This window comes from Streptopelia decaocto (genome assembly GCF_964273445.1).
Source record: "Streptopelia decaocto genome assembly, chromosome: 1".
In the NCBI taxonomy this organism is placed as follows: domain Eukaryota; kingdom Metazoa; phylum Chordata; class Aves; order Columbiformes; family Columbidae; genus Streptopelia; species Streptopelia decaocto.
In genome coordinates this window covers 27272965-27298829 of record NC_138663.1, presented here as the reverse complement: position 1 = coordinate 27298829, position 25865 = coordinate 27272965, and the positions used below count along the sequence as shown (strand labels likewise).

The 25865-nt window shown below is 40.2% G+C and overlaps 1 protein-coding gene across 4 annotated transcripts in view; it reads left to right on the top strand.

The window, feature by feature from the left end:
• Nucleotides 1–25865, top strand: part of MET (MET proto-oncogene, receptor tyrosine kinase) — a 91244-nt gene that overhangs the window by 49736 nt on the left and 15643 nt on the right. For 3 of the 4 annotated variants that reach the window (XM_082057054.1, XM_082057053.1, XM_082057055.1), the window contains exons 6-12: nt 4455–4615; nt 5790–5892; nt 6106–6242; nt 8935–9099; nt 9952–10051; nt 18758–18976; nt 24561–24707. In XM_082057054.1, the coding sequence (XP_081913180.1) occupies nt 4455–4615; nt 5790–5892; nt 6106–6242; nt 8935–9099; nt 9952–10051; nt 18758–18976; nt 24561–24707 (1032 nt within the window). The remainder of the gene's footprint in view (nt 1–4454; nt 4616–5789; nt 5893–6105; nt 6243–8934; nt 9100–9951; nt 10052–18757; nt 18977–24560; nt 24708–25865) is intronic. The other variant, XM_082057056.1, reaches the window with a different exon arrangement.

The window sequence follows — 25865 nt, the reverse complement described above, 5'->3', positions numbered from 1 at the left end:
AGATGAAAATTTGACATGCTAAACTCTCCGGGAGTAAGCGAGACAAAAGGGGTTTTTAAATGAATACGGTACTTCAACCAGGCAGATGATTTCATGTGCAACAACTTTTTAAGGAGTAGACAGGCAAAACTACTAAGAATCTAGAAACAGATCTAGAAAGACGTGTTTATGTGGTTTTTTTTCTTTTCCATATTCATCTTTCACATACGTAATTTAGGACTAACACAGGCAAGTCAATGAACAAACAATGAAGCACTACAGAAATTAAACCCAAAATGGATGGAAAGGGATATGTGTGTGGGTTTGCCTTGCCTTCTGTTGCCATTTGTCTCCGGACAAAGGATATGTAAAAAACTGGCTAATGCAGAATGTGAATAGTTTACTTTCCCTTTATACAAGAACATATTTATTTCAAAAAGGCTGTATTCGATGATCAAATAGGCCTTTCTGGCCTTAGTTTGTATGAGACTATGTATCACCAATTCAAAGGGGTGCACTGAGGATTGGTCCTGATACATTTTTATATACCTCTGCAGGCCCAAGCCACTCACCTATCCTGCACAGCTTGTTTTGTGTTTCCTAGAGCTCAAACACAAGTAGCATCCTTTAATGTTTTTTTTCTTGGCGAAACTTTCCAGTGGTAGCTGCATACTGCCATGCCTCCAAAAAGATTTCTAAGTCTCTGAACTGCTTAGTTTCTGATTTTTGGAGATGCTGAGCCCATACAGTCCTCTTTAATTTCAATTACGAGTATGTGCACTCAGCAGTTTTAAGAACTGAGCACCTGGAGCCCATGCAGGCAGAGATGCAGAGACTGAGAGGTACGTCCCCAAGGCCACCTCTGTGGTCCCTGTGAAGTCACGGGGAGGACTCATCCAGGGGAACACACCAGGGATGTGGGGTGCTGGGACAGGTGTGGGGCTGGCTAGGTTCTCCCCTTCCCGCATGGCTCAGCCCTGCCTGCTCAGCACAAGTCCAGTCTAGCCCTGTAATGAATATGGATCTGTGGCAGTGATGGATCTTAAAGTGAATCTCGAATTACAGCATGCCCATGTTGGTAGAAGTTGCTTCTAGAAGGCTTGTAAGGAAAAAAAAATGCAGCTGAGTACTTAAATCCCTTTGGATTGCTAGCTGTTAAGACAGATTTTATGCTCTACTGGACCATAACATTTAACATTATTACTGAAAAAAATATAAAACAGATTATTCATCATCTTCTGATCTGTCTTTAAATCCATATGCATAAAATATTGGAAACAAGCTTGTTTTGTTCCTAACAAACCGAGGATGACCTGCTTTGCATAGTATCTGAAATTCAGTCCGAAACCCCCCCCTTAATATTTTGCAGCTTTGAGAGGGACAGATCACTTGAGATATGTCATACGATCTCTTTAACCTGAGGGGAACACAGAGCTTCTCCCAGGGTCTGGTCCAACGGGCGCTAGCTAGCTAAGCCTTCAACAAAGTTGTGGTGTGCAATGGAAAAAAAATAAAAATAAAAAAAATATATATATATATTATTTATTTATTTTCCTCCTTGGGGGGATGGCAGAGAAGAAACCCAGCATTTTCCTGCGGAGTCCTACACATCCCTTGTCTCTCTGCTCTGCTTTAAGCACGTTACCTTGAAATGGTGGGTGGAGGGGAGCTCTGCCTGGGCACCCCCTGCCACAGACAGGGCAGCGGGGCTGGCACCGAGACACGTCCCCCACAGCCCAGCTCCCACCCACACCTTGCACCGTACCCAGCGCCATACACCTCTGCCAGCAACCAGGTGTTTCATCAGCCTGGAGAAGCCATGCTGGAGGAAAGCTGGGGACTCAAGGGACTCTCCTCAGAGATCACTTGGTGCTGGAACGAATTGCAGGCATCTGCATGTGGCATTCAGGTCGGGCTGAAAGGTGAATGGTGTAAAAGGAGAAATAAATTGGTCTCCCTTTTGATTCTTTGTTATGGTTAAAAACCTGACATGGTTTGTTGTTGTTTTCAAAGAGAGCCATTTTAGCTGGCTTTTGTCTCAGATGTTTCAAGAACATTGGGCCTTCTGCTGCCTATTGAGATTGGAGGTTTTGCTGGAAATTTCACATGTGGCCCATACGTGTTCTTGCCTCTTAATTAAAATGAATGGGCCATTGAAACTTAATACGTAGATACTTTCTTCCAACAATTTATAAAGTATGGAAGTGGATATTAGCATAATGGCTGTCAGCATAAAAACAAAGGAAAAAACAATGCTTTAAATTTTTCCAAAAAGAAAATGGAAAGTTAACTTTCTCTTTCTTAACTTGAAGTCCAGAGAGCAGCAGGGACAAGTAGAATGGCAGGTCTTGCAGCAAGAATTGCTCCTTGTTATCAGTGGAGTTTCTCTGCTATAGAAAACTTTTGAATCCTGAATTTCATAGCATTTATAACTGATTTGGGTTTTGCTTACTTTGTGTTACTACCTGCATGATGTAGGCGCACAGAAGATGCCAGCATATACTTCAGTTCAAAGTCCAGGAGGTTCACTTTTCAGTCCTGTCAACTCTGCCAGGAACAAGTCTGGGAAACCATATTTGACTTGCAGAGGTTTCATCATACAGAACAAATGGAAAAAAAATAAAGACATGAATAAAAACACTCTAGGAGAATTTCTGCAGAACTTAAATGCAGAAGTTTAAGGTTTGGTTTATTTTTTGCTATCTACTCAGAGGTCTTGCCTCCTAAATTTGCTGGCAGAATGTAGTAAAATACTTTTACTCTCCCTCAGTTAAGGCACATAGGCTGCTATCACAAGTCTCTTTTGGCAGACAAGATCACTCAAAGCCAGTTAAGTGCCCTCATTTGTTGTTTTGGGTTTTTTTTCCTCTACAGGTTTATGAAGTCTGATTTTAGCGCCCTGAGTTTGCTAACTTACGGATTAATTTCAAACTCTTCAAACCCCACACATCAATGCATTATTGTACAAAACATGGAGACATCCTGTACGCCCACTGAGTAATTTCAGTTTCTGCTGGGTTTTTGTTACTCCAAAAATAGATAGTGTGCTAAGATATCAAGTAGAGTGGAAAACTAGGATCTGAAATCAATCCAGATTTTGAAGAACAGGAGAAAAAAAAGGGGAGAAAGTTAAACTTGGGAATAGCACAGACCCCATGGGGCACAGCACTACTCTCTTAGCTGCAGTGCAGTGTGTCAGGGGCTGTGCGAGCATCACTCCTTTTTTATGGGATTTGTGTAAAAGTGCTGTTCCTGTACAGGTTCCCTCTTTGCTCATTGAGAGTTGATTGAAAGCTCATTAAAACAGGAATGATTCCTGGCTTCAGTGCATTTTAGATCAGACTCTTTGTCTGTTTTCTAATGGGAGCAGTAAATTTCCCCATATAGAATATATGGTGTAATTCTTTGAAGTATTCTTCAGCTGCCTTTCTATCTACAATAGTTCATTTGTGAGAGTCTTGAAGTACAGCTACAAGAGAGTTGAAAAGAAATGTGCTGTCTTACTGGATTTCCAGATGAAATAATAGCCAAGTATCACTCAAACACTTTCAGCTTGAAAATGAAGTCGGGTCCTTTGAAAGGCACAGCTGTATTGCATTTTTAGGGGCAAAATTACTATCCCTAAAGCATTAAGTCTAAGATATTTAGGCACTATGACCACAAATATAAATTCAGTCTTTCTTTCTCTGTTGTTTGTCCAGTGGTGCTGGTATGTTTGCAAACTTATGCAGTATTGTTAAAAGACCCCATAAACCCTGAACCAATGTCTTCTTGATTTTTTTATTTTTGGTGGCAGCACCAATGAGTACTTTTACTGAGTTTTGTAAGACTTCTATAGTGTTCCCACATTTTTCCCACCATTGTTATATTTTACAGGACAATTTACAATATACAGAAAAAAAAGCATTTCCTTTGTAGATTGTCTCTGTGTTTCTGAGAGGTAGTTTATTTTTAACTCGGAATTAGAGGTGACCAAATGTAAAAGATTTAAGGAAAGAATAGCAGAAGTCATGTTAACTTTATCACAGCCAACGTGATATCGGATTATGGTGTCTTTGAAGCCACTTCACTCTGAACCTGACTTTCATCAAGCTGACAAAAAAATGGTCATTTTGGGGCTCTTTTGTGTTCAGCATTCAGCTTCTAACAAAATAAGTACATTGTATGTTTAACATGCCAGAAATAAGATGTGAAAGACAAGAACTGCAGGATTTAAAAGACTATTACAATGCACAGCTTGTTCAGTGCCCCTAAACACTATCCTTCAAAGCTTTCTAGTATAGGTTTTGGTATTTATTGCTACTGTCAGAGAAAGCTCATAATGTGACAAATGAAAGGTGAAGAACAATTAAGATGAATGGTAGGACATAGTCTACCAGAAGAAATGTTTTTCTAAAATTATTTCTTTGCACATTCTTTAACTCAGTTTGAAGTTCAAGAAAACCTGAAGTAACTAACACAATATTTTTTAACAGATTCTCCCAATCAGTGCTCCCTTAGAAGGTGGGACAAAACTGACATTGTGTGGATGGGACTTTGGATTCAGCAAAAATAATAGATTTGAATTAAAAAATACAGTAGTCCATATTGGAGGGCAAATTTGTGCTCTGGAAGCAAAATCCAGCAACAAAAACAAGTAAGAAACCTAAAATGTTAATTGATTTTTATACAGATGTTCTTTATCTGGTATGGATTTTTTTATAATATGAACATTCAGTCTATAAGTGTCATCTCTGATTCTGAAATTTCAAACAGGAAACAATCCCTTGGTTTGATAAACTCCCCAAGAAAAAAGTGCTCAAAGTGGAGATGAAATAAATCTAGTTAATGCTGGTAGCTCCTGCAGCAGCTTTTTCTGGTTTGTCTGCGAAATGCTGTTCAACATCTGTGGGAGCTGGCAAGAACAAAAACTATTCAAAGGTTTGAAAAGAGGGCAGGTTCCTTTGGCCAGGATCCTGCTGGGCTCAGTTATGTCACCTCCGTCTTCCTGATCTCTGAAGCTGCTGGAGAGAAATGTGAGAAGATGCAGGCCTTTCGTCATCCAGAGCCTTGTGACCCTCAGCTGCACCTCTCCTCCTCCTCCTCAGAAATAAGTATTAGAGAGAGCGGAATAATGGCTTAAGTTTATGACAGAGGTTATTCCGGTTGCTATCTCGAAAAAATAGGAACTTCAATGAATATCCTCTCTCAGTTCAAAGCATATGACTATCTGCTACCAAATAATGTGCAGATCGTGGCACAGCTTCCCTATTCAAATACAGAGCAGCAAAAAGATCACCCTCCAGAAGTACTGAGCACTCTCCTAACTGCTATTCCCAACAGTCTTAATGCAAACAAAATTATTTAAGGAGATGAGCTCAAATATGAAACTGTGTAAATGTAATGTTGTACATTACAACATGCTGCCATAAAAGTTCAAGTTTGATTTTTGGTAATATTTAAATTTATATAAGAAACTTGTGTATATGATGAGTTTTTTTCTGATCCCATTGTCTGCCAAACTTTGGCAGTAAAGGAAAATTCCAAAAACCAACTCAGCCATTGAATGGGAGGTATTTATTTTCTCTAGCATGCTGCTTTTTTCTGAAATTTATTTGATATACTAAAACTATTTTCTCTGGCCAAGTATAAACACCACAGTGTTTGTATTTAGTATTAAAGAAGATGATGACTGTTCTTTTAGCTGTTATTTCTGAAATGTCCCTGACACGCGTAGATTGACAATTCGAGTTTGAAGTAATTCTATTTAAATACAAAAAATCAAGCCAGAATAAAAAATGTAATCCCATCTTTTTCCTTGTTTTTCAAAGGCTGGAATGCACAGTCCCTGCTGCAAAAAATCCAAGTTTTAATATATCCAGTAGTGTTTCTGTTGGACATGGCAAAACACTATTCAATACATTTTCATATGTGGTAAGCACTATGATTAAAACTTCATTGTCAAAATTAGCTTCAATATTAACTGTAAGGAGAGTCCTCATGAGTCCAATCCAGTATGGCAATTCTGTATTCCTGTTTGCTTTGTTATTTGTTCATGGAAATGCTAATGAATGTTTTAAGATTCTTCCTCTTCACATTTTGAAAATAATTTAACAACCCACTGTTCTTATTTTTAACCCCCCTCAGAATCCTATGATAACAAGTATCTCTCCCACCTATGGCCCCAAGTCTGGAGGAACATTGCTAACTGTAGCTGGAAAATACTTAAACAGTGGAAAATCCAGAAGGATATTTGTTGGTGAGAAACCATGCACCTTGAAAAGGTAACGAACTTCCTAAAAAGTGATGCCTTAAATATTGAAATGGCTTGATTAAAATGTCTTGGAGTAAAAAAAAAAAAAAAACCTCAAATGTGCATTGCTCTCCTCTCCTCATGTTACATATCAGAGAATTGATACTGCAGTAAACAGTCAGTTCTGTATTACACCCTGAGTTTAGGATGTCTGGAAGATTCCTAGAAAGGACTATGGTTCCCTAGAAGACTTATTTTGTAATGTCTTCATTAAGAGGTTGCATAGAGAAGTAGCAAACCAGCTTGTAATGGACTAGAAACTATCAATTTCCCATCACCAGCTCCCACACTCTCAGCCCTCTCATATTAGCAAGAGCTGCTCGCATCTCAAATAGCTTTAATCACTACAAAGTTCATGCAGGAGCTCCCAGTGAGCATCCAGTGTGTGCAGGTTACCATTTCCTGATGGTTTGGTTGATGGAAATCTGACCAGCATGGGAATGCGTATTCCATGCAGAGGAGCAGCTACTTCTGAGGTACTTATCAGTGAAGAGCCTCCAAACCAGAGACAGCATCAGTTTGGGACTCTTCTTGGTATATATAAAATTGCTTTGAGGATTAAGCTGGAATTTCTTGTGGCTCTGTACTGCTTCCAGTAGTAGCTCAGTTAAGAATCTTTGACTTGCTCTGTGTGGAAATGCCTTAAATCCCAGGTGAATATAAATGTTAGATACCATGCACAGATTCTCTGCCATAGGCAGACAAGCATTCTCAGTTTGGTAGCCATCCTACCATGGTGCAAATCCTGCTTGGTCCTGTTTTCAGGTAGAAGAGGGTGGCTCCAGAGTTGTCACCTCTGTGGCCGAGGTCAGAATCTGGCCCACCATGTTCCAGAAACAGGATGTCCAGAAATTCCTTTAAATTTTGAGTCTCTCCTAATGTTACTGGGAAGTTGTAGAGGTGAAGTGTCCCAATTGCAGAGAACATGAGGAAGCAGTAGCATATTAGTTAACATCAGACTCAAAGTCAGGAGAGTTAAATTTTATTCTTTGCTGCTAAATGATTTACCGTATGCTCTTGATCAAATCAGCTAAATGTGACTAAATCAAGAAGAGGATTTAGGTATTCAAATAGGGTATTTAATCACTCTCAAGATCTTCAGCACTTATGTTCAGTCGCTGCTTAATAGTTTAGGGTGGCATTTATTGATGTCCTTGTCTCATCTGGTCAACTAATGGACAAATACATAATCCTTTTGGGAATGATTAATTGCGTGGGCACATAGTGATAGGACAAGGGGTAATGGCTTTAAATTGAAAGAGGGTAGGTTTAGATTAGATAAGAGGAAGAAATTCTTCACCATGAGGGTGGTGATGCACTGGTACAGGTTGTGCAGTTGTGGATGTCCCATCCCTGGAAATGTTCAAAGCCAGGCTGGATGCAGCTTTGAGCAACCTGGTCTAGTGGAAGGTGTCCCTGCCCATGGCAGGGGGGCTGGAACTAGATCTTTACTGAGGGGCATGAAATGACAGCCAGCTCAGAGGCAGACATCTGCTTTGGTCAGGTGGACCTCTAGGTTTTGAACCGTAGTTGGGGCTTGTTTAGTAAGCATCCCTAGCACCCCTCTTTCTCACCAGCTAAGTTGTCTGGAGACTTCTACACAGATCTTGGCCAGTTTCTCAGGGCAGGTATTTCTCTACCTAAATTGGCAGCTTTCCCCAGTTCCAAGGCCAGCTAGATCAAGGGTTTACTTTTTCCTTTAAAAGATGGTAAAAAGCTTCCAGGTATGTATGAACAGATCACTAACTCCTACAGCACACGGTGAACACCACCTTCCTGGAAAGCTTCAGAAATGGCAGCAAATGCCCCTTTTGTCTAATTTGGAGCCAATCCTTTGAGAATGGCCTCACCTGGAGGCCTCCTGGATATAACTGGGCCCAAATCCCTGAAACCAGCTGGTAAAGTTGCATTTGCTCTTCCAGTCAGTTGTCACCCTTACCTCTGATGTGCCCTGCTCCCTGTGGCCACAGTTTATGTGCTTCAGGCTTCAGGATCCCTCACCCCCCTGCTGCCTGGTCACCTGTCGAGCTCAGTGTGGGAGGACTTCCAGGACTTCCAGGGCCAAGCATGACAAAGCAAGAGAAAAGCAAATATCCCAGAGACTACACCACTGTGCTAAATTCAGCCAACTCTTCCTGAATTTTCAGCTGCTCCTTCCTTCTCCTTGCCTTTTGGCTGCCCCTCAGCAGCGCCTGCCCCTCAGGACAGGATGTCTCTGACATGCTGGCACCTCTCCCACCAGCACCTTTTCTTGAGGTTTCTAACACAGGGTAAATCCTGTGGGTTGGAAAGCGAAATATGCTATCCCTTGGTTACAGCAGAACAAGTCATTCTCCTTAAACTTGGAGTGTGCTGTTGTTCTCCAGGATGGAAGCTGCCTTTGCTGGGTGCAGGGGTTGACGTGGCTGTTGCCAGCGCTGGGGAAACACCTTCCATCAGGCAAGGGGCAAATCGACCAAATTAAGATTAATCTTGAGCCTAAGAAGTGCTTTTGCTTTGTCTACCTCATGCCTTGCTTATTTGTTGCAATATGTTCATCCGGTGGGGGAATCAGTGACATTTTTTTACAAGTGGATTCTTAGGGTTGGGGCTCATTAAAGGATGGTGTTCTAAACCGAGTACATGTTTCATAATGCTGACAAGCAAGGCCTCTGTCCTTCCAGCGTAACGGGGAGCACGGTGGAGTGCTACACTCCAGCACAACGAATTCCTCAGGAATACCGTGTGAGGGTGGGAATCGATGAAGCTATCCGAGATGCAGGCAGTCATTTCACATACAGAGAAGACCCCGTTGTTTTAAAAATTCATCCAGCCAAATCTTTTCTTAGGTGAGTAAAAGTTTCTTATAGAAATAAGGGAAGTAATGAAAGAACGGCTACACTGCACAGTAATCTATCAAAAGAAATTGCATTTTTATCTCTATCTGCCATGCCAATTGCTTCTATTACGGTGCAGTTGCAGAGGGCAGATCATTTCCTTTCAGAGGTGAAGGAGAAGGGGGAAGGGCACCTCTTTTCTTTAGGTGATTTAACTCCTACCTGCTGCTGAGCATACCTGTGGTGTCCTGCTGAGATACCTGCTCTACAGCTGTGTCTCCTGTACTGCATCTGGACATTACACTGATTTGTGAGGAAAATCATTTAATGTGACAAGTCAGCAGCACTCAGGAGAGCAAATGGATTTTAAAATAGTCTAAATCCAGCGCTACATAAATATTATGAATATATATGTATGGTAGTATGTGTGTGTTTTTAAGTGACATATTTATGGTCTCAGTAGCTCTAATCCAAGCCATCTGCCTTTGCCAAAAAAATGTCAGCAGTAAAAAAGACACCTTTTGCAGCACCACTGAAAGCAATATGTTAAGTTAGTGAATGCTAAGTACAAGTATACTCTCTCCTTTAAAATGTACACATTTGTTTTATATCCTGGCATAGCACAATTTAAAAAATTAATTTTCTTCCCTTATATGTGATGAGTTGTTATAGCAAGTGTAAAATTTGTTTCCCAGAAAAAATAATCTCACTGCTCAGAGCTATGTATTTGCATTCACCCCATATATCCCTAATTCTGGTTTTATGTTGTCATTTACTGTAAAATATAATTTGTAATTAAGATTATCATAGCAGATGTATAATTATCCTACTCGTCTTTTTTTTTTTTTTCTCAATTTTTCCTAGTGGTGGAAGTACAATCACAGCTCAGGGAATTAACTTGAACTCAGTGTGCTTTCCTCAGATGGTGATTACTGTACCTAAACTGGGAATGAACTTCTCTGTGGTAAGTCAGTCTTGGAGAAGGCAATCTGTTATTGTGTCATCTTTGTGTGGTGAATGGCACAGAATTTTCAGTCAAAATACTTTGATTTTTCTCTTGAAACTTCAGGGCTTCCACCGACATTTTGGTTTTCTGCACAGACTGTTTCCACTGCATAAGCAAAACTCAACAACAAATTTTAAATTATGCTCTTGGTAGAATAACAGTGTCTAAGCAACCTCTTCCAAAGAAATAAGGCTTTTACAGTATCTGATAACAAGATATTTATATTGCAATTTAAAAATGCAAATTCAGTGACTCAACACAGAACAATGCAATACAGGTATGTCAGATTACATGGCAAGTTCAAGTATTACTGTGATAGGTAGGAAAGATATTCAAATGGTGACTGTGGCTATAAAAGGAAAATTGAACAAGCGTTAAAGAAGGAGGAAAAGTAAATATGTATAATTAAAAGTAAGTATCATTTTGAAGAATTTCCGGTTGCCAAATTACCTATTGCGGTAAATCTCTCCTAATTTATCAAGTTGAGCAACTAAGTCTTAAGAGAGGTTTGGGCTTTTGCAGTTGGGTACCTGTGCAGGAACAGAGGGTCAGTCAGGGATCTGAGCCTTTTTTTGTTACCTGAGTTGATAATACACAGTGTCTAAATCAAAGTAAGGTTTTCAGATGTGACCAGGTTATCTACTTTAATTTTTATAAGGCAAAGATGAGTTGGTTAGATGATTGGCTAGTTGTACTGGAACTGTTTCCTGTAAGCTTTTGCTTACACATTCGTCTTGCACCTTCAACATTTTCATATCCTGTAACGTCTGTTTAGCCTAACTGAAGCTAAATTGACCTACACTCTTTATGACATGCTACATTACTGCTCATATTCTCAGCTTATTTCTAATGATCATCATACACTATTTCCTGTATTGAATTCTAAGTATTAGACCTAGGTTTGCTCTAAGTATTTTGAATAGTATGTCTGCAAATTTACAGTCTTTTATAGCTTCAAGGTCATAATATTCTTCATGATCCTAATTTGTATAATATTATGAGTGTTGGGACCTGAATTTCAGCTGGATGTAATCGTGGCTTGTAATTTAATGAGTTCAAATTTTAATCTGAAAATCAGTGCCCCTGCGATGAAACACAATGTTCGATGTTATCAAAAAGATACTTTATCCATGAGTTGGAAAGCAAAACATTTCAGTGAAATCAACCAAACTCAGAATTTGTTAGGTTTTCAGTAATGTAGGCATCATTATTTCTATGTACAAAAGATTTCCAAATTAAAGATCATTGCTGAAATCAGCTCTGTAGATTTTGCTTTGTGTGGATTCAAGCAGTCTTTTTTTGAAGCAAAGATCATTCACTTGCTTCCTCTCTTTCCTTGTGAGAATACATGATGTTGTTTTTCTTCAGGTCCTGATTCTGCATACTTTGCTTGTCAAATATTAGGGACTTCCTCGGAATTTGAACAGATTTGAAAGGATCTGAAGTTTTAAAGAACTAAATCCACTATTTAAAAGTAACTGGCAACTCCAGGCAGTGAAGACTTTAGAGCTTACTCTCTCCCCCAAATACTGGGGAGTAGCCTTTCCCTTGGGGAGTGGTTTGCTGCCATCCTGCCTTTTAACCTTCTTTTGAAAAAAGACATGGACGTAGTCAGTCAGAATTATCTCTCATATTCTTTTGCTTTTCATACCTTGCAGTGTGTGGGATATTTGCCAACACACAAGAAGAGGCAGGTCTGACCCTCCTTTTCTATGAGGATACCTGTCCTCTGCCACTGCTGATCTCTGAGAAGCTGCCCCAGTATAAAAGCGGCTGTACACAAGTTCATTCTCCATGCAGAAAGGGTGGAATATAACCTCAAACAGATTATAATTGAGTGTTTTATACTTTGACACTGTCCAAGCAATATATTTTGCTCTACTGAAATTAAAATCTTCTGGCACTCGGTGGCTTTCTCTGCCATTGTGGCAGCCCAGATCTGCTTGCCATTTGTTCTGCCATTAGTCTTTACCTTGAGCTTATTTTTCAAGGAAGGATATTAGTTCTCAGGGAGAAGAGGAAGATTTATAAGTGGCAAAACAAGAGTGCACTGTGTAACAGAGGAAATTGCTGGCAGAGGATGCCTATGGCTGCAGCCTGCCCTGTCCTGCACAGGAGATTCTGGGCCTTATGCATGAGTGATATGCCAAAAAAACAAGTTCTCATCCAGTCATTGCAAAAATAAACAACCATGATGTGCTATTTCCAGCAGGGATCCAGAGCACTGGCATGACCAGCTATGCCATTTATAAGTGAGAAAACAGGTTGTGGTCCTGAATAGGCCGAACCCAGGCAAACACTACGATACAACCCAAAATTTTCTGGGAGTCCTATAGCTGAGGTTATATATCTTTTTGCCTCCTTAGTTTGGGAGAGGAGAGCTGAGTCATTTTTTTTTACTTCCTATTTAAGCCCTTTTTCTTTTCAGTTTTCTCTCACCAGCCTCCTTCAAGAAGCTGCTTTTGTCAGCATTCAGAAACTTTGGCTCTTGGGAAAACCAAAGCTAGCACTGAAACACATCCCAAAGCATCAAAGGAAAGTACAGCTGGGAGGGACCACAAAGACCTGGCCTGGCCCGCTTCCCTGCAGCAGGAGCTAACGTAGCCAGACCACTGCCTGACGGATGTTTGTCTAGGCTGTTATTAAAGCTTCTTGTGAAAGAAATTTCCCAACCTTGCTTAAACAAGCTTTGGGGAGAGCTGCTCTACCTGCTTACCTAGTGGTTTGGAAAGACTTCTTTCTAATAATTAACCCAAATCCTAGCTGCTAATTAGCTATCTTCTTGTTTGACCCTCGGTGGACACAAACAACAGGTTACCAGTCTCTCCTACTAATTTTACATATTTGCACTACATTATGATTCAGCCTTTCTCTTTTCCAGTTAAAACAAACCAAACCGGTTCAAATTCTCCCAATAAGTTTATTCCCTAGAGCTCTGCTCATTCTTTCTGCCACCTCCCAGACCCTCTCCCATTTGCCTAAAACTGATGGTGCCCAATTTAAAAGAGGTCTCACCTTCTCCTGTCAGCTCTCTGTCTCCAGATCCTTAAATCACTCCCTCTGGATTAATTGTGGCCTAGAGCCCTGATGGAGTCACAGTGTGACTGGAGGGTCACTTCTGTAGGCAGCAGGAGCTGCTGGGGCTGCTCTGCATCCCAAAGCCTCAGGGAGCAGAGCCAACTGATGCGCCCTGTAGCATTTGATCTTCTCCGCTTGTTTCTTTCCATCCCGGTGGAAGAGATGAGCGGTACAACTGGTATAAGAGTTTTTCCGGAACAAGTCCCCATAAGAAATGCAGTTTCATCGAGACTGAAAAATTTTGGGGGCAAAATGCCAGTCTCCTATAGAAGAAACCTTTAAGTTGAGCTTTTCAGTTCTAACATGTGAAGTTCAGTATTTCTGAACATATTTCTTGTATAATGCAAAAATGCCTTGCTTCAACTTTATCACTTTCGTTTCATATTTAGTTACATTTCCTTAAAATTATTCAATACTGTGTTCACACTACTTGTGTTTATATTACAATCTATGTTAACGCTATCAAAATAATACATTTTGCCTTCTTTGAATTTGATATTTCAACGAATGTAAAAAATGTTCTGGTTGTTGAACCATATGTTTCAATACTTGCAGTGTATTTCTTTTAAATTTCTATTTCATGAGTTCTTTTGACCATTTGTTCTGACAAGGAACAAAAAAATATGGATTTACGCAGTGCTGCATAAATTCCCCAAAGCTCTAAATAATGCATAAGGATACACAAACCCTCTCACTTCGGCACACATGTCCAGTTCCTGTGTGAGGTGCACAAGGGGGGAAGCAGCTCTTTCCTTCCTTTTACTTTGCATTGTGCTTGTAAAAAAGCTTTGCACAGTTTGGAATGCTGTTTGATCAGGAGCCTGTTTACAAAATAAGTGTCTTCTAACCTCTGCTATAAGTCATTCTAGATGATTCTTCTGCTTCTGGAGCACTTGAGGCCAGTATTTTCTCTTTGAAAGCCTGTACTTTGCATTGATTCCCCGATAGTAAACAAGTGGTCATTCAGGGATTGTTTACTGTAGCATTTCTATTATTCTAACCATTAACTAATTTGGATCTATGTTCCCACTGTTTAATCTCTTCTAACCATGAGTGCCCCAATATGTGCAAGGTTGCCAAACTGGGGAGAAGCACCTTTTAATGCATCACCTTCAATAAATGACCCTGTAGCTATACAAGATCATCTCTTTCCACAGACTTTTAATTATCTCTTCAGTAAGTAGTCTCTTGAATGATCTTCAACATTTCTTAATTGCTCCCTGCTAGATGCCATTTCCTGCTGTATTACAGGAGAATTTAAAAATACCGTAAAGTTCCTTAAATGTTTACAAGTGCATGAAAAATCCATACTCATAATGCTCATCAAAATGCCTAGAATTCACCTGTGAAAGTCTACCTTAGATTTATTACCTAATGACAGAAGAAATTGCCTAGAAACTGTGAATGTTGAGTGTGTGATTATCAAAGGTATTCCTGACTACCTATCTGAAGACACCCAGTTGGATCCTTTATCTGTGTCGACTCTGTGGCATAAAGCTGCCCAGAAGCCCAGCAAAGCATGGAAGAACCATTGGCTTTTCTGTCTGTGCTGATTCTGCATCTCATGCACATCTCCTGCGAAGGAAAGAGTGCAGCAGGGGGTGTCAGGGAAAAGCCCATGCTGTGAAATCACCAGGGTGCCAGGGATGTGGTGCTAGCAGGTACATCAACCATCCCAAGCCTGGTGAGTATTTTAGATTTATGTTGTGCAAAGGACTGACACAGGAGAAGGAGAAGTTGTACTCTACCTTCTGGTCCAGTGATCTAATAGACTAGAAGTATCATCTCCCATGCCTTCATTTAAGAAGACAACTGGAATAAAAATGCTACCAATTCATTAGTGCCATGCATTGCACTACCTGAAATGGCAGCAAAAGCCAATGAGTTCTCTGAAAAATCCTCAAGATACCCTCCTTGAGTGCCACTGCTCGGTTTCTCACCTACACAAAAAAGCCTTCTGAGTGGGCTTCCCTCAAGTTGGACCTGAATTCTCATCTCTTTTTATTGAGAAATCATCCTTTGGCAAAGATGGTTGGAGAGTCTCCTGGTCTGCTTTTAACCTCATTCATCTTTCATTACTCACTGGAACTCCAAAAGTTTACTTTTTATGAAAGGATAAATTGGCCCTTTTCTCCCTTCTGACTGCTACAGATCATGTAATACACATCCAGCTGCCCTTTCTTATCTGGGTCAGCTGCTGGGAGACCTCTGGAGCTCAGAGATCCTCCCTCATACTTTTTCTGTTGTTCTACCAGACAAAAAAATATTGAATTGGGCACCGAAGTTCAGATGCTGTAGGTCAGGTTTGAATTAATTGCCTCAAGGGTCGTATTTTACAAATGAAACAAGAATACATACCTTTAAGTCATGAGTCATATGCATTGTGCAATGGATTATTATTCCCTTTGGGGTATAGTATTTACTTATGCTTGTGAAATGTTCCATAATTTTTACATCTTTTCTTCCTCATTGTCTTCAGATGTAGATTATAGTCACAAGAAGAAAGCAGGCTTAGCTTTTAAAGTGAATGTACTTTAAAGCCTAATTAAATAAAATTTAAAGGTGCTGGGTGATAGGCAGTATCTTAATTGAGAAGGCAATAGATTGAATTAGGGTTTTTTTCTTGTAGATCTTCAATCCAATATTTCTTGAAAACTAAACCATCATATTCTTCAATTGCTAAAACCAATTTCAAGGTAAAAATGTCATGTCAAATCATGTACCAATAAGGGCATTGCAAATAAGATTTTTCTTGACCTTACCAATCAGTCACATTGCATCCCCTCCAAAGTGTATTATTAGATTTTTATCATTTTCTGAAAGCTTCCTCTTCAGAGACCAGCCTGATAAAGTAAAGTATCTGATTCTAATAGATAGCCACAAACAAAGTTATAAATACCACTGCTATTCATTTAAGGGACATCACTACTCTACAGTAGATAAAAAGTCTAATGAATTTACATTAATCAAATAAATATCATGATTATCTGAGACATATTTGGTTTTATAATTGTATATATTTTAGTAATCCCTTTTCAGAATCGACACAAAATGATAGATATCTTTACAAATATTCATGTATCATGGAAAAGTATGGCTTGATCATCCATTACACTAATGATTCATCTTATTATTACCATACTGATTCAAACGAATTTCTAGATCCATGTGATATAACAAAGCCTGAGATATGGTCAAAGGTGTATAACAAGATACTCAAAAGAGGAAGAACAGTCTAATACTGTAAGAAAAGGGAGCAAAAATCTGCTTTGTCTTGTGTCCCACAGATTATCTTGTTTTCATGGAGGATGCACAAATATTTCTGAATTTGTGCTAAGAATCTAAATGGACCATTAGTTACATGGGTGCAAGTGCCATTAGCATCTCTGAGACCCGCACCAAGCTGTTTAACCGAGTGCTGAACTCACAGCTCACAGACATGTAACCCTTGCAGTAGAGCTCTAAAACTCTAGTGCTCAGTTTCAGAGCCTTCAACATGTTTCTCACATTCAAGATTACATAATATTATGCACAGAAACATGAATTGCTCTGGTGATAAGAAAAAGTGCTGATTTGTAGATAACTAATTTAATCCCACTTTTCAAGCTAACGTGGGTATATAACTGATGTAGCTTGAAAGGTTATGTCACTGATTTGAAAGAGCAAAATTACATTGCATTAATTTAGCATATTAGAGACGAACGTAAACTAATTTCACAACTTCTTCAGGCAGCATTTTATAATCAGAACCAATTTAATTTGAAAAACACAACAGAAGAATATATATTTGTTGGCCTTCTCTAGATATGCAAAGGTATTCAACAGCACTGGTGATTTTCCAGGGAAAGTTCCTGTAGAACAAATGTAATACTTATGATGACTATGAGCTAAGCCCCACTCTTACCAGGGCACATGTCAGCCACTCTATTTATATTAGAAAAAGAAAAAAGTGTCATCTCTGCTGTCAGGGCACAGTGTACAGGGAACTACTTACAGAAGGTTTATATAGTCAGAAGAGAAATACTTCTGCAGGGCTGAAACAACTCTGTTTGTGCCAGAAGTCCTTCAACCATATCCACGGTAGGCAGCGCAAAAGGGAGGCACAGGGAAGGGAGTACACAAGACAATCACAAACAAGCCACTCTGCGTTTTGCATGATGCTGCCCCGCACCCACCTGCCTCCTGTCAATGCCTGTGGATGTGCTGTTGACATTATAATCAAATTACTTATGTAGAAACCTTCAGAGTCAAGAGAGAGAAGTCGACCCTTCTAGAGCACCGTTAATCTAATTCAAACTGTTGTCTAAAACAGATCAGATGAATCGCACTTCTAGGTGACCTGTTTCCCTATGCTGACTGAGGGCAGTTCAGACGACTAACTCCAGTGCAGGTGTCTGGATAAAGGCTGGATGAATCCCATCTGCAAGGATTCCCATTATCCCTGCAAACTGCCCAAACTCCAGTTCAGATCAGGCTGCTTACAAACCCTGCAAACCCCTGCTGCCTTGCTTGCAACACAGTGATCCTTACAGCACAGACCTGTGTCTGTCTTCTTGTCGCACGAGTCCTGTGTCAAGGTGGTATGGGTTAGAGGGAAGCACCCTGGGCAGACATTTCACACTGGATCACACTTCTACAGTACAAAGGAAGCCCTGGCAGGTCTTCTGGAGTACCAGCAGCTTTCCCCTGAGAGACACCTCTAGATCAGGCCCTCTCAAGGAACAATGACAGAGTGAGGGCAAGCGCGGCTTCACACTCGTTGTCAGGTGTCTCCTGTGCAACGAGTGGCAAACATCTCATCCCTGCTGGTCCAAGGAGTTACAGTGTGAAGTGTGTCCCACAGTCAACACTCCTAGGAGGGACTTGCATGACACTAGCATACCCAGGCTCCAAATACCACATCTCTGGAGCCTTACACATACATTCTTTTGAAAGAAGATACACTTTGCTGAGCTTTCATGGCCCAGAACCTCATGGTGGTTTTGCTTTTAAGTGCTTTCTCACAGCATCTGTAGTCTTTCTGGAAAAATAGTGGCTTAGCTACACTGTGCATAAATGGTGCTTTATTTTTGTTTTCCATTATTTCAGATTAGTTGGCCCTGTTTTTACCTTCTTTTTACCCTTGCTTTTGGCTTTGGTAACAAAAAAAGTAAGAGAAATCCATGTGGCAGTCACTCCGACATAGGCTGGGTAAGCTGAATTATGGCTGCTTTGTGTCCCAGTACAGCTCAGTACATCAGGATAGCCTCCTGATAGTCCTTGGCTTTGGAAATCATTTTCCATTAATTATCTGCAAAATATTTACTTTAAAAGTGCTGTGAACAATCGGACCAGGAAGCTTGTTTACTTGAACATTTCCTCTACAAGAGTGAAAACACCATTGACATAAAGATTTTAAAGTTTTCTCCCAGCTCTAAATAAACGTTGTGTAGCACTGATCAGGATTTCACTTTGCTTAAAGAAGAACAAGACCTGTGGTGTTTATTTTTTCAATATATGTGTATTGTTATAGAACAGTTATGTTCTATGTTCAGTGACTTCCTATGCACGTACTTACTCAATTACCTCTTTCTTTCTTACCCACAGGCATGTAGCCACCGCTCCAGCTCAGAGATAATCTGCTGTACAACACCTTCACTGAAAGCCTTCGATCTCCAACCACCCTTTGTAACCAAAGTGTTCTTTATTTTTGATGGTGTCAGCTCTTTGTACTTTGATTTTGATTATGTGAATAATCCTGTATTTAAGCATTTTGAAAAGCCGGTGTTCATCTCAAGAGGCAACCAAAACGTTCTGGAAATTAAGGTAAGAAATGTTGAAATACTTTTTTTCTATTATTCTATTATTTCTATTACTGCAAGCGCACATCAGCAGTGCAGTGTGGAACAGACATTTTGGTGAAGTAAAGGAAGCGCCAAGGAAGCACAGGCAGAGGGGAGGTGGAGAGCAGTGTGTTCAGTACTGCATTCATCCAAGCCCCCAACTGTTACAACTTAGAAGATGCAGGGCGGTTGTTGCCATCAGGTGGGGTGGGAGAGGGGCTTTCCTCATCCACATGGGAGGACCACGCTGAGTCCGCCTCTGATTGTGACGAGCTGCGTCACCAGTTCAGTATTAAACATGGCCATCAGCCCAGAACCTGCAGTGTGTGGTCTGCACGAAAGTCCCAGATCTTACTGTCACAGGGCTCTGTGTCCTTCCTCACAAAAGATGCGGAGTTGCATTTTTTAGAAAGTGGCATCTTTTAGAAAGTGGCCTAGCAGCTTTGGCTTTCTAGAGCTGAGGGAAACTCTGGCCTGTGCGCAAAGTCACTCATGAGGATCAGTCATCACTGTAGCCTAAATATTTACGGATCCATGAAAAATGCAAAGTTGATGCTGAGTGCTTGTTCAAAGAGCACAGAGCATGGCCTACACAGCACTGAGAAACATCTCTTTGGAATTCAGGGTCCTTGCGGGCACAGGCTGCTCTCTGCTAGAGTGCTGCAGAGAAAGTTAAATCTATTTTGCAAGAGTCTGATTTCCTGAATCTAGTGCTTTTCTGAGTATCAAATAGGAATAGCATAAATACAAGTATTTCTAATTTATAATGAAAGTTTATGAAAATGTATTATTATGCACATGAGATTTATATAGAGTATCTATAATTTATATAGAATATCTATAATTTACATAGAATATAATCTATAAAAAATGCTTTACAGAAGAGAAGCAGCCTTAATGCTTTGTGTAGCTGCTCCATAGCTCTGTAAGCCCGAACTCTTTTCCCCTTTGACAGCCATGAAAGCTTGAAGCCCTGAGGTCTTTCATTCCAAGATGGTCCAGCGGGCCAGCTCCTGAGCTGCAGCAAATCAGAGGGAGTTACCTCAGAGTCTCTGTCAGCCATGCTGCATTCCAGTCAAACTCTCTTAATATTGTTCTGTCTCCACAAAGTGTTTTGTGAAAATTCCAAAGAATAATCAGCCTGATTTTTATTTCTTTGATTTTCTACTTATTTCTTTGATTTTCTACTTGGAACTTGTGGCCGTACAATCACCCCTTCCTCAATGCAGAGCAATTTTCCTGTTCAGTTACGGAGAAATGTTAGAGAGAGTTCTGGTGTGCAGGTCAATGGAGAGCTGGGAATATAGAGCTGCTGCATGGCTCAGTGTTTTCCCGGTCATGCATATCAAATGACTGGAAAGAGGACTAATTTGAGAAGAATCATAGAATAACGTAGATTGTAAGGAACCTCTGGAGGTCTTCATAGTCCAATACCCTTGCTCAAAACAGGGCTATGTTAAAAATTAGGTCAGGTTGCCTATGGCCTTGTCGAGATGAGTTTTGAAAATCTCCAAGAATGGAGATTTTTACAGCTTTAAAAAACTCAGTTCCACTAGCCCTTTATTGTGCATCCTGGGCTTCGGCTCCCTTCCCAGCTCAGTGTCTCTCTGCTGTACTTCCTCCAGTTTGTCAGTGTCTCTCTTATTCTGTGGGGATCAAAATTCCACACAATTCTTCACGTGTGGTCTCACAAGCCCTGAGCAGAGGAAAACAATCACCTTTAATCAACTGGCTTTGCTGCTGCTGCTAGACTATGTGGTGAGCCTTCATCACTACAATGGCACACTGCTGCCTCATATCTCTTCGTTGTCAACAAGGGCCACTCCTTTTCTGTAGAGTGTCTTTCTACCTTGCTGTTCTTAGTCTGTTGTGGTGCATGGGGTTATTCCACCCCAGGTGCAGGACTTTGCATCTGTCTTTGTTGAATTTATGAGGTTCCTATTGGCCCACTCCTCCAGCTTGCCACAGTCACGCTTAGCAGTGGTCCTGCCCTCCAATGTATCAGTCATTTTCCTAAATTTGATGTAATCTGAAAGTACATCCTGTCTCTTTGTCCAGTTTATTCATAAATATTTAAAGCAGTATTGGTCCCGTTATCAGCCATTGAGGAATGCCACTTGTTAGACTTCTAACCTTTGAGCAGATGGCCAGTTTTTCACCTACCTTATGGTCCATCCATCCAGTCCATAACATCCCAATTTGTTTTCAATGCTACAACAAACTCTGTTGCAAACCTTGCTAAAATCAAGGTAAGCATTGTCCAGTGCTTGCCCTTCATCTAGAGAACCAGTCATCTCTTCATAGAAGGCAAACAGGCTGCTCAGGCAAAATGCGCCCTTAGGAACATATGCTGGCTCTTTTCAGTTGCATTGTTGCCCTTCCTCTGCCTGGAAAAGCTTCCATGAGTACTTGCTCCATAATCTTCCCAGGGAATTAGGTTAACAATTAGGTGGTTTGTTACTGTCTTCTTTTACTCTTGAACATTTTAGTCTCCCAGAAGGAGAAGTCCCTGGTGCTATTTATTGCTGGGAAGAAGCCATCCAGAAGAGAAAGTCTGGCTGAGGATTGTCCCACTGACGACTGACCAAAGTCACAATTTTGTAGCATTGATGTCACCTGTAGTCATGGCACCCGAGGCAGAGATGTCTACCTAAGGCTAATGCCCTGATTATTTCCTGGCAACCAACCGGAGAATAACATTAGTGAAAGCTGGCCTCCTAGAACAAAACATGAACAAGCACTAATTTAACATCTTCCTCTAAATAGAATTAGTTATAGTGGTATGCTTCTACCAAAACATTGAGGCAACTTTCAGAAATTATAGTCAGGAGCCAAAAGATCATTACAAGTCATGTTGGCAACACTTTTCCCTCGCTCTGTACCCGCATTCAAAAATACCCCCACACAAGTTTACATGCCTCATGGTCATATTTTGTGCAGTAATTAAGCAAGCTCAGCATGAAATTAAATGGCAGCTTGCTTCAGTGAACAGTCTGTTCTACCAAACCAAAGTTCTTTTATCTTTTTCTTAATTAGTTTCAGAGGGGCGGAGGGAACTTTTATCACAAGTTTTTCAATCAAACTAATCTAGTGTGACATCTTTGGCTTTCATCAAATGACAGTGGGTACCAATTGAAAGGTTCTATTTGGTTTCCCCTGATGACCATAAGATGTTTTTGTGAGAAAATGTTACACATAAGAAAACATTAAGTCTTCTATCTAAAACACAGGGAACTGTATGCCACGAGTGCCAGCCCTTCTTGTCTTCAGTGCCAGCCTTTTTGTCTTCCACACTACTGAGCCTCTCAAGGTCCCACATCATCGCTGTCTTCCTCTGCCAAGTATGTGTCTCTTTGAAGTCTCTCAGTGCCCATCATGCCCCAGTCAGAGGGGTCATGGCAGAGTGGCTTGAGGCACTTCCCTGCTTCAACACCGTGAAGATGCCACTTTGGAAGTGCTCCCGTCTCCTGCCAACTCAGGAAGATCTCAGGGCAGGAGAAATTCTGGTGTTTTGCTTTTGGGGATGACCCAAGACCTGAGTCTGCTCAAGAGGACAGAGTCTACTTGCTGCCTCCTGCAGAAGCCACTGACCCAGACTTGCACAGTGGCCTGCTGATGGCCCAGTGTGTCCTAGCTACGGGAAAAACAAACAACAACAACAAATAACCACCAAATAAGGAAAGAAACAACTTCTTACCTCAGTCTGCCCAGAGGCCTTGCCTGGTCAGGGGTTGTGCTCTTGCACCAAGCTGGTATGGGGTCTCTGTGCCTGCTTCCAGAGGAGGCCTAAGAGTGGGCCACTATGTGACTAAATCATATTTATAAATATAAATCGTCCACTAGAGAAACAATTAGCACAATTGTCATTCCATGTTACACATCACATCTGAGATCTTGGCTGTCCTCTGGCACATCTGCCCTAATACTAAGAGTAGGACAAGATTTACTAAATTGCCTACTTTATTGCTAAGCCAGTACAACACATTCTTTAGGAGAGAATCTTAAGGAACTCGTCTATATATAGGTCACTCTATTTTCAATCTTCTTCCGCATTACATAGAAAATAGTATTTCTCTCAGTGTCTGATCCTAGAGAGTGCAATATGGAAATCCTGGTATTTCCAAGCAGGCTGAAGTGGAAGCTCTGCAGCTGCAGTCACTCCTCATTCTTCCCAAGTCAACCTGCTCTGCTTAGGAACCTAAAAATTGTCAGTATGATTTTTTTTTATCCTTTGGGTAAGTATCAGTTTTGGTGGAGAAAAAATTGCAAGATTTCGTGTAAAAGAGAAAGTGAGGCCACTCACCCACATTCCCCAGGACAGTACATTTATCCTGGAGATTGAAGACCCACATTCAAGTCTCTTGAGGTACATCATTCAAAGGAAAGATTTGAACATGAATGGCTCACCATCTGCAGCAAGCCTCCGCACTAATAAACAATAAACATTGAATATGTACTTAATTAAAACTGAACAGAATGGCTCAAAGCAGACAGAAGATAGAGTGCAAAATGTACTTTTTTGGCCAGCAATTTAAAGCACTCACCTGCGGTGTGGCTTTGCCAGTCAAAAGATGACATTAAACTTGCTCTTCTATATTTTTATTAACATTTTCCCAGGGTTCAGTCTGATTCTGCAGCAGACCCAAAACATATTCCTAAGTAAGAACTTTTTGCCCCTCAGGATGTGATTCTTGTTTTCTTCCCCATCTATGAGGCCTCCTACCAGTGTCACCCATGATGCCTTCCTCCCTTCTCGTAAGAAACTCCCAGATCCAGCCCACATGAACAACTTATATTACTGTTACTCCCCGCCCTCCCTTCTCCCCTTTAACTCCCGTTTGATATGCCTGTTCTTTCATCTTTAGATGGGCTGCACAGAGGGTAGGGCAGCTTCTGAAATACTGATGCACTCCTGACCACAAAAGATCCTGAACTTGGCCTTTGGCCACTACTGTCATGATATCAGTATTTCATCCAAGTCTAAGATGTGAAAGTGGGTTTTCTGAGAAGGGAATGCACTTTTCATGCTGTCATCTTTATTACCAGGGTTTGTTCTTCTTTGGTCTGCAGAATGTACTTTTAACAATTTTGTGCATTTTAATGATTATAATTAATTAGTTATTTTTGAAAGTTTCACTCCTGCTACCATAACCACTTGCAAAACAAAATGTTTGAGATGCCTTTAGTTTGTGGATAATATATTGCCAGTTTTGTGTAAACAGCATGGTCATATAATGCTTCCTTTCTTGTGCAAATTATGCAAAAATCTAAACAGGACCAACAGAATTTTTTTCTCTCAGACATTTACATTTTTAGAAGTCTGTAAGGGCCATATGAGTATTGCTGACAGCAGATTTTATCCATAAACGTTATCATCCCCCCCTGGCTTGTATGTCAAACTCGCATTTACATGAAGAAACCTGATACATGCATATTGACAGGGCAATGTAAATTTGCTTTAGTCTTCTATTTCACATTTGTTTTTCCATTAAAAACATTTTCCAAGGTAATGAAAGGATTTTTCTGAGATGGTTATGTAATATGAAATTGATTTTTTTTTTTTCAAGGGAAATTATATTGATTCAGAAGCTGTTAAAGGAGAGGTGCTAAAAGTTGGAAATAAAAGCTGCGAAAACCTCCTTCTGCAATCGGAATCAATTCTGTGTACGGTTCCCAGCGATCTCCTCAAATCCAACAGTGAGCTAAATATAGAGGTGAGGCAGCTACACCACACATGAGATAGTAATGCCATTTTCATTATCATTCCCAATATCACTATTGAACTTATAAACTTGAAATTTAAGCCTAAACCTATGTTTATAGAGATATCACTATCCCTGTTCATTTGGGAGGGAAATTTAAATAATATTGACTATTTTAAAATAAATATTATCAGCATTGTTTCTGTTACCTGTTTGCACAGAGACTTTCTGGAGCTTTAGACGCAAAACAGGACCTAAACTAAGCACAGAAATAAAATTATAGTTATTAATCCAAACGCAAGAGGAAACATATGGGAAGGAATGGGAGGCTATATTGGAGTAGGTTTACCTTGGAGCTCACAAATCCTTCAGCAAAAAATTCTGCTGCAGTCAAGAGGATCAGATCCTTTCTGAAAGATTTTTTTGTCTGCTTTTTATAATTTCAATTAAATTATTTTTGTAAGATGCAGACGCTTATACAAATGTTTGTGTTCTAAAATTATTGCTCTAAAGGTGGTCTCACTAGAGTCGTTCAGAGTGCTACTGCAAACTTGAACTGTAGACAGTTTTGACTTATTTATTCATAGAACAAAACACAAATCTTTCAGTGTCTTTGGGGTTTTATTGATATTAAAAAAGGAAAATCACAAAATAGGGGATTATCTTTAAGCTATGAAATTTTATGATCATAGAGTCTGATTCACTGAAAGCAGCAGAAACTTTGCCAGTCATGTAAGTGTGATTAGGATCAAAGTCTATGTAAGTTCTTTGGAGGAGGGACCATCTATTTTTTCTATGATGTCTTTATGGCATTCATCTCAGTAGGATCCTGGGCTATGAATGGTATTCCTATGTGCTACTGGAATCTAAATGAATAGTAATAACTAATTCACTTTATTAATACAGTAAATATTAATTTATTTTAATATTACTTTGAAAAGTACGAATTGAATTTCTTGGATGTATCAGGCAAACTATAAAATTAGATGCAGCTCTCCTTTTGGCGTATCTGTTTCCCAGACCTGTAAATGCTTTGGTTCGTATAATACTTGTGCATATGCTGCATTTTGTACCTGCTCATATTTCTACATGTGCAACTGGGACTGACACTACATTCAGTCAGTTCTACTATGTGATAGCTCCTTAACCTCTGAGAAACAGATATGCATG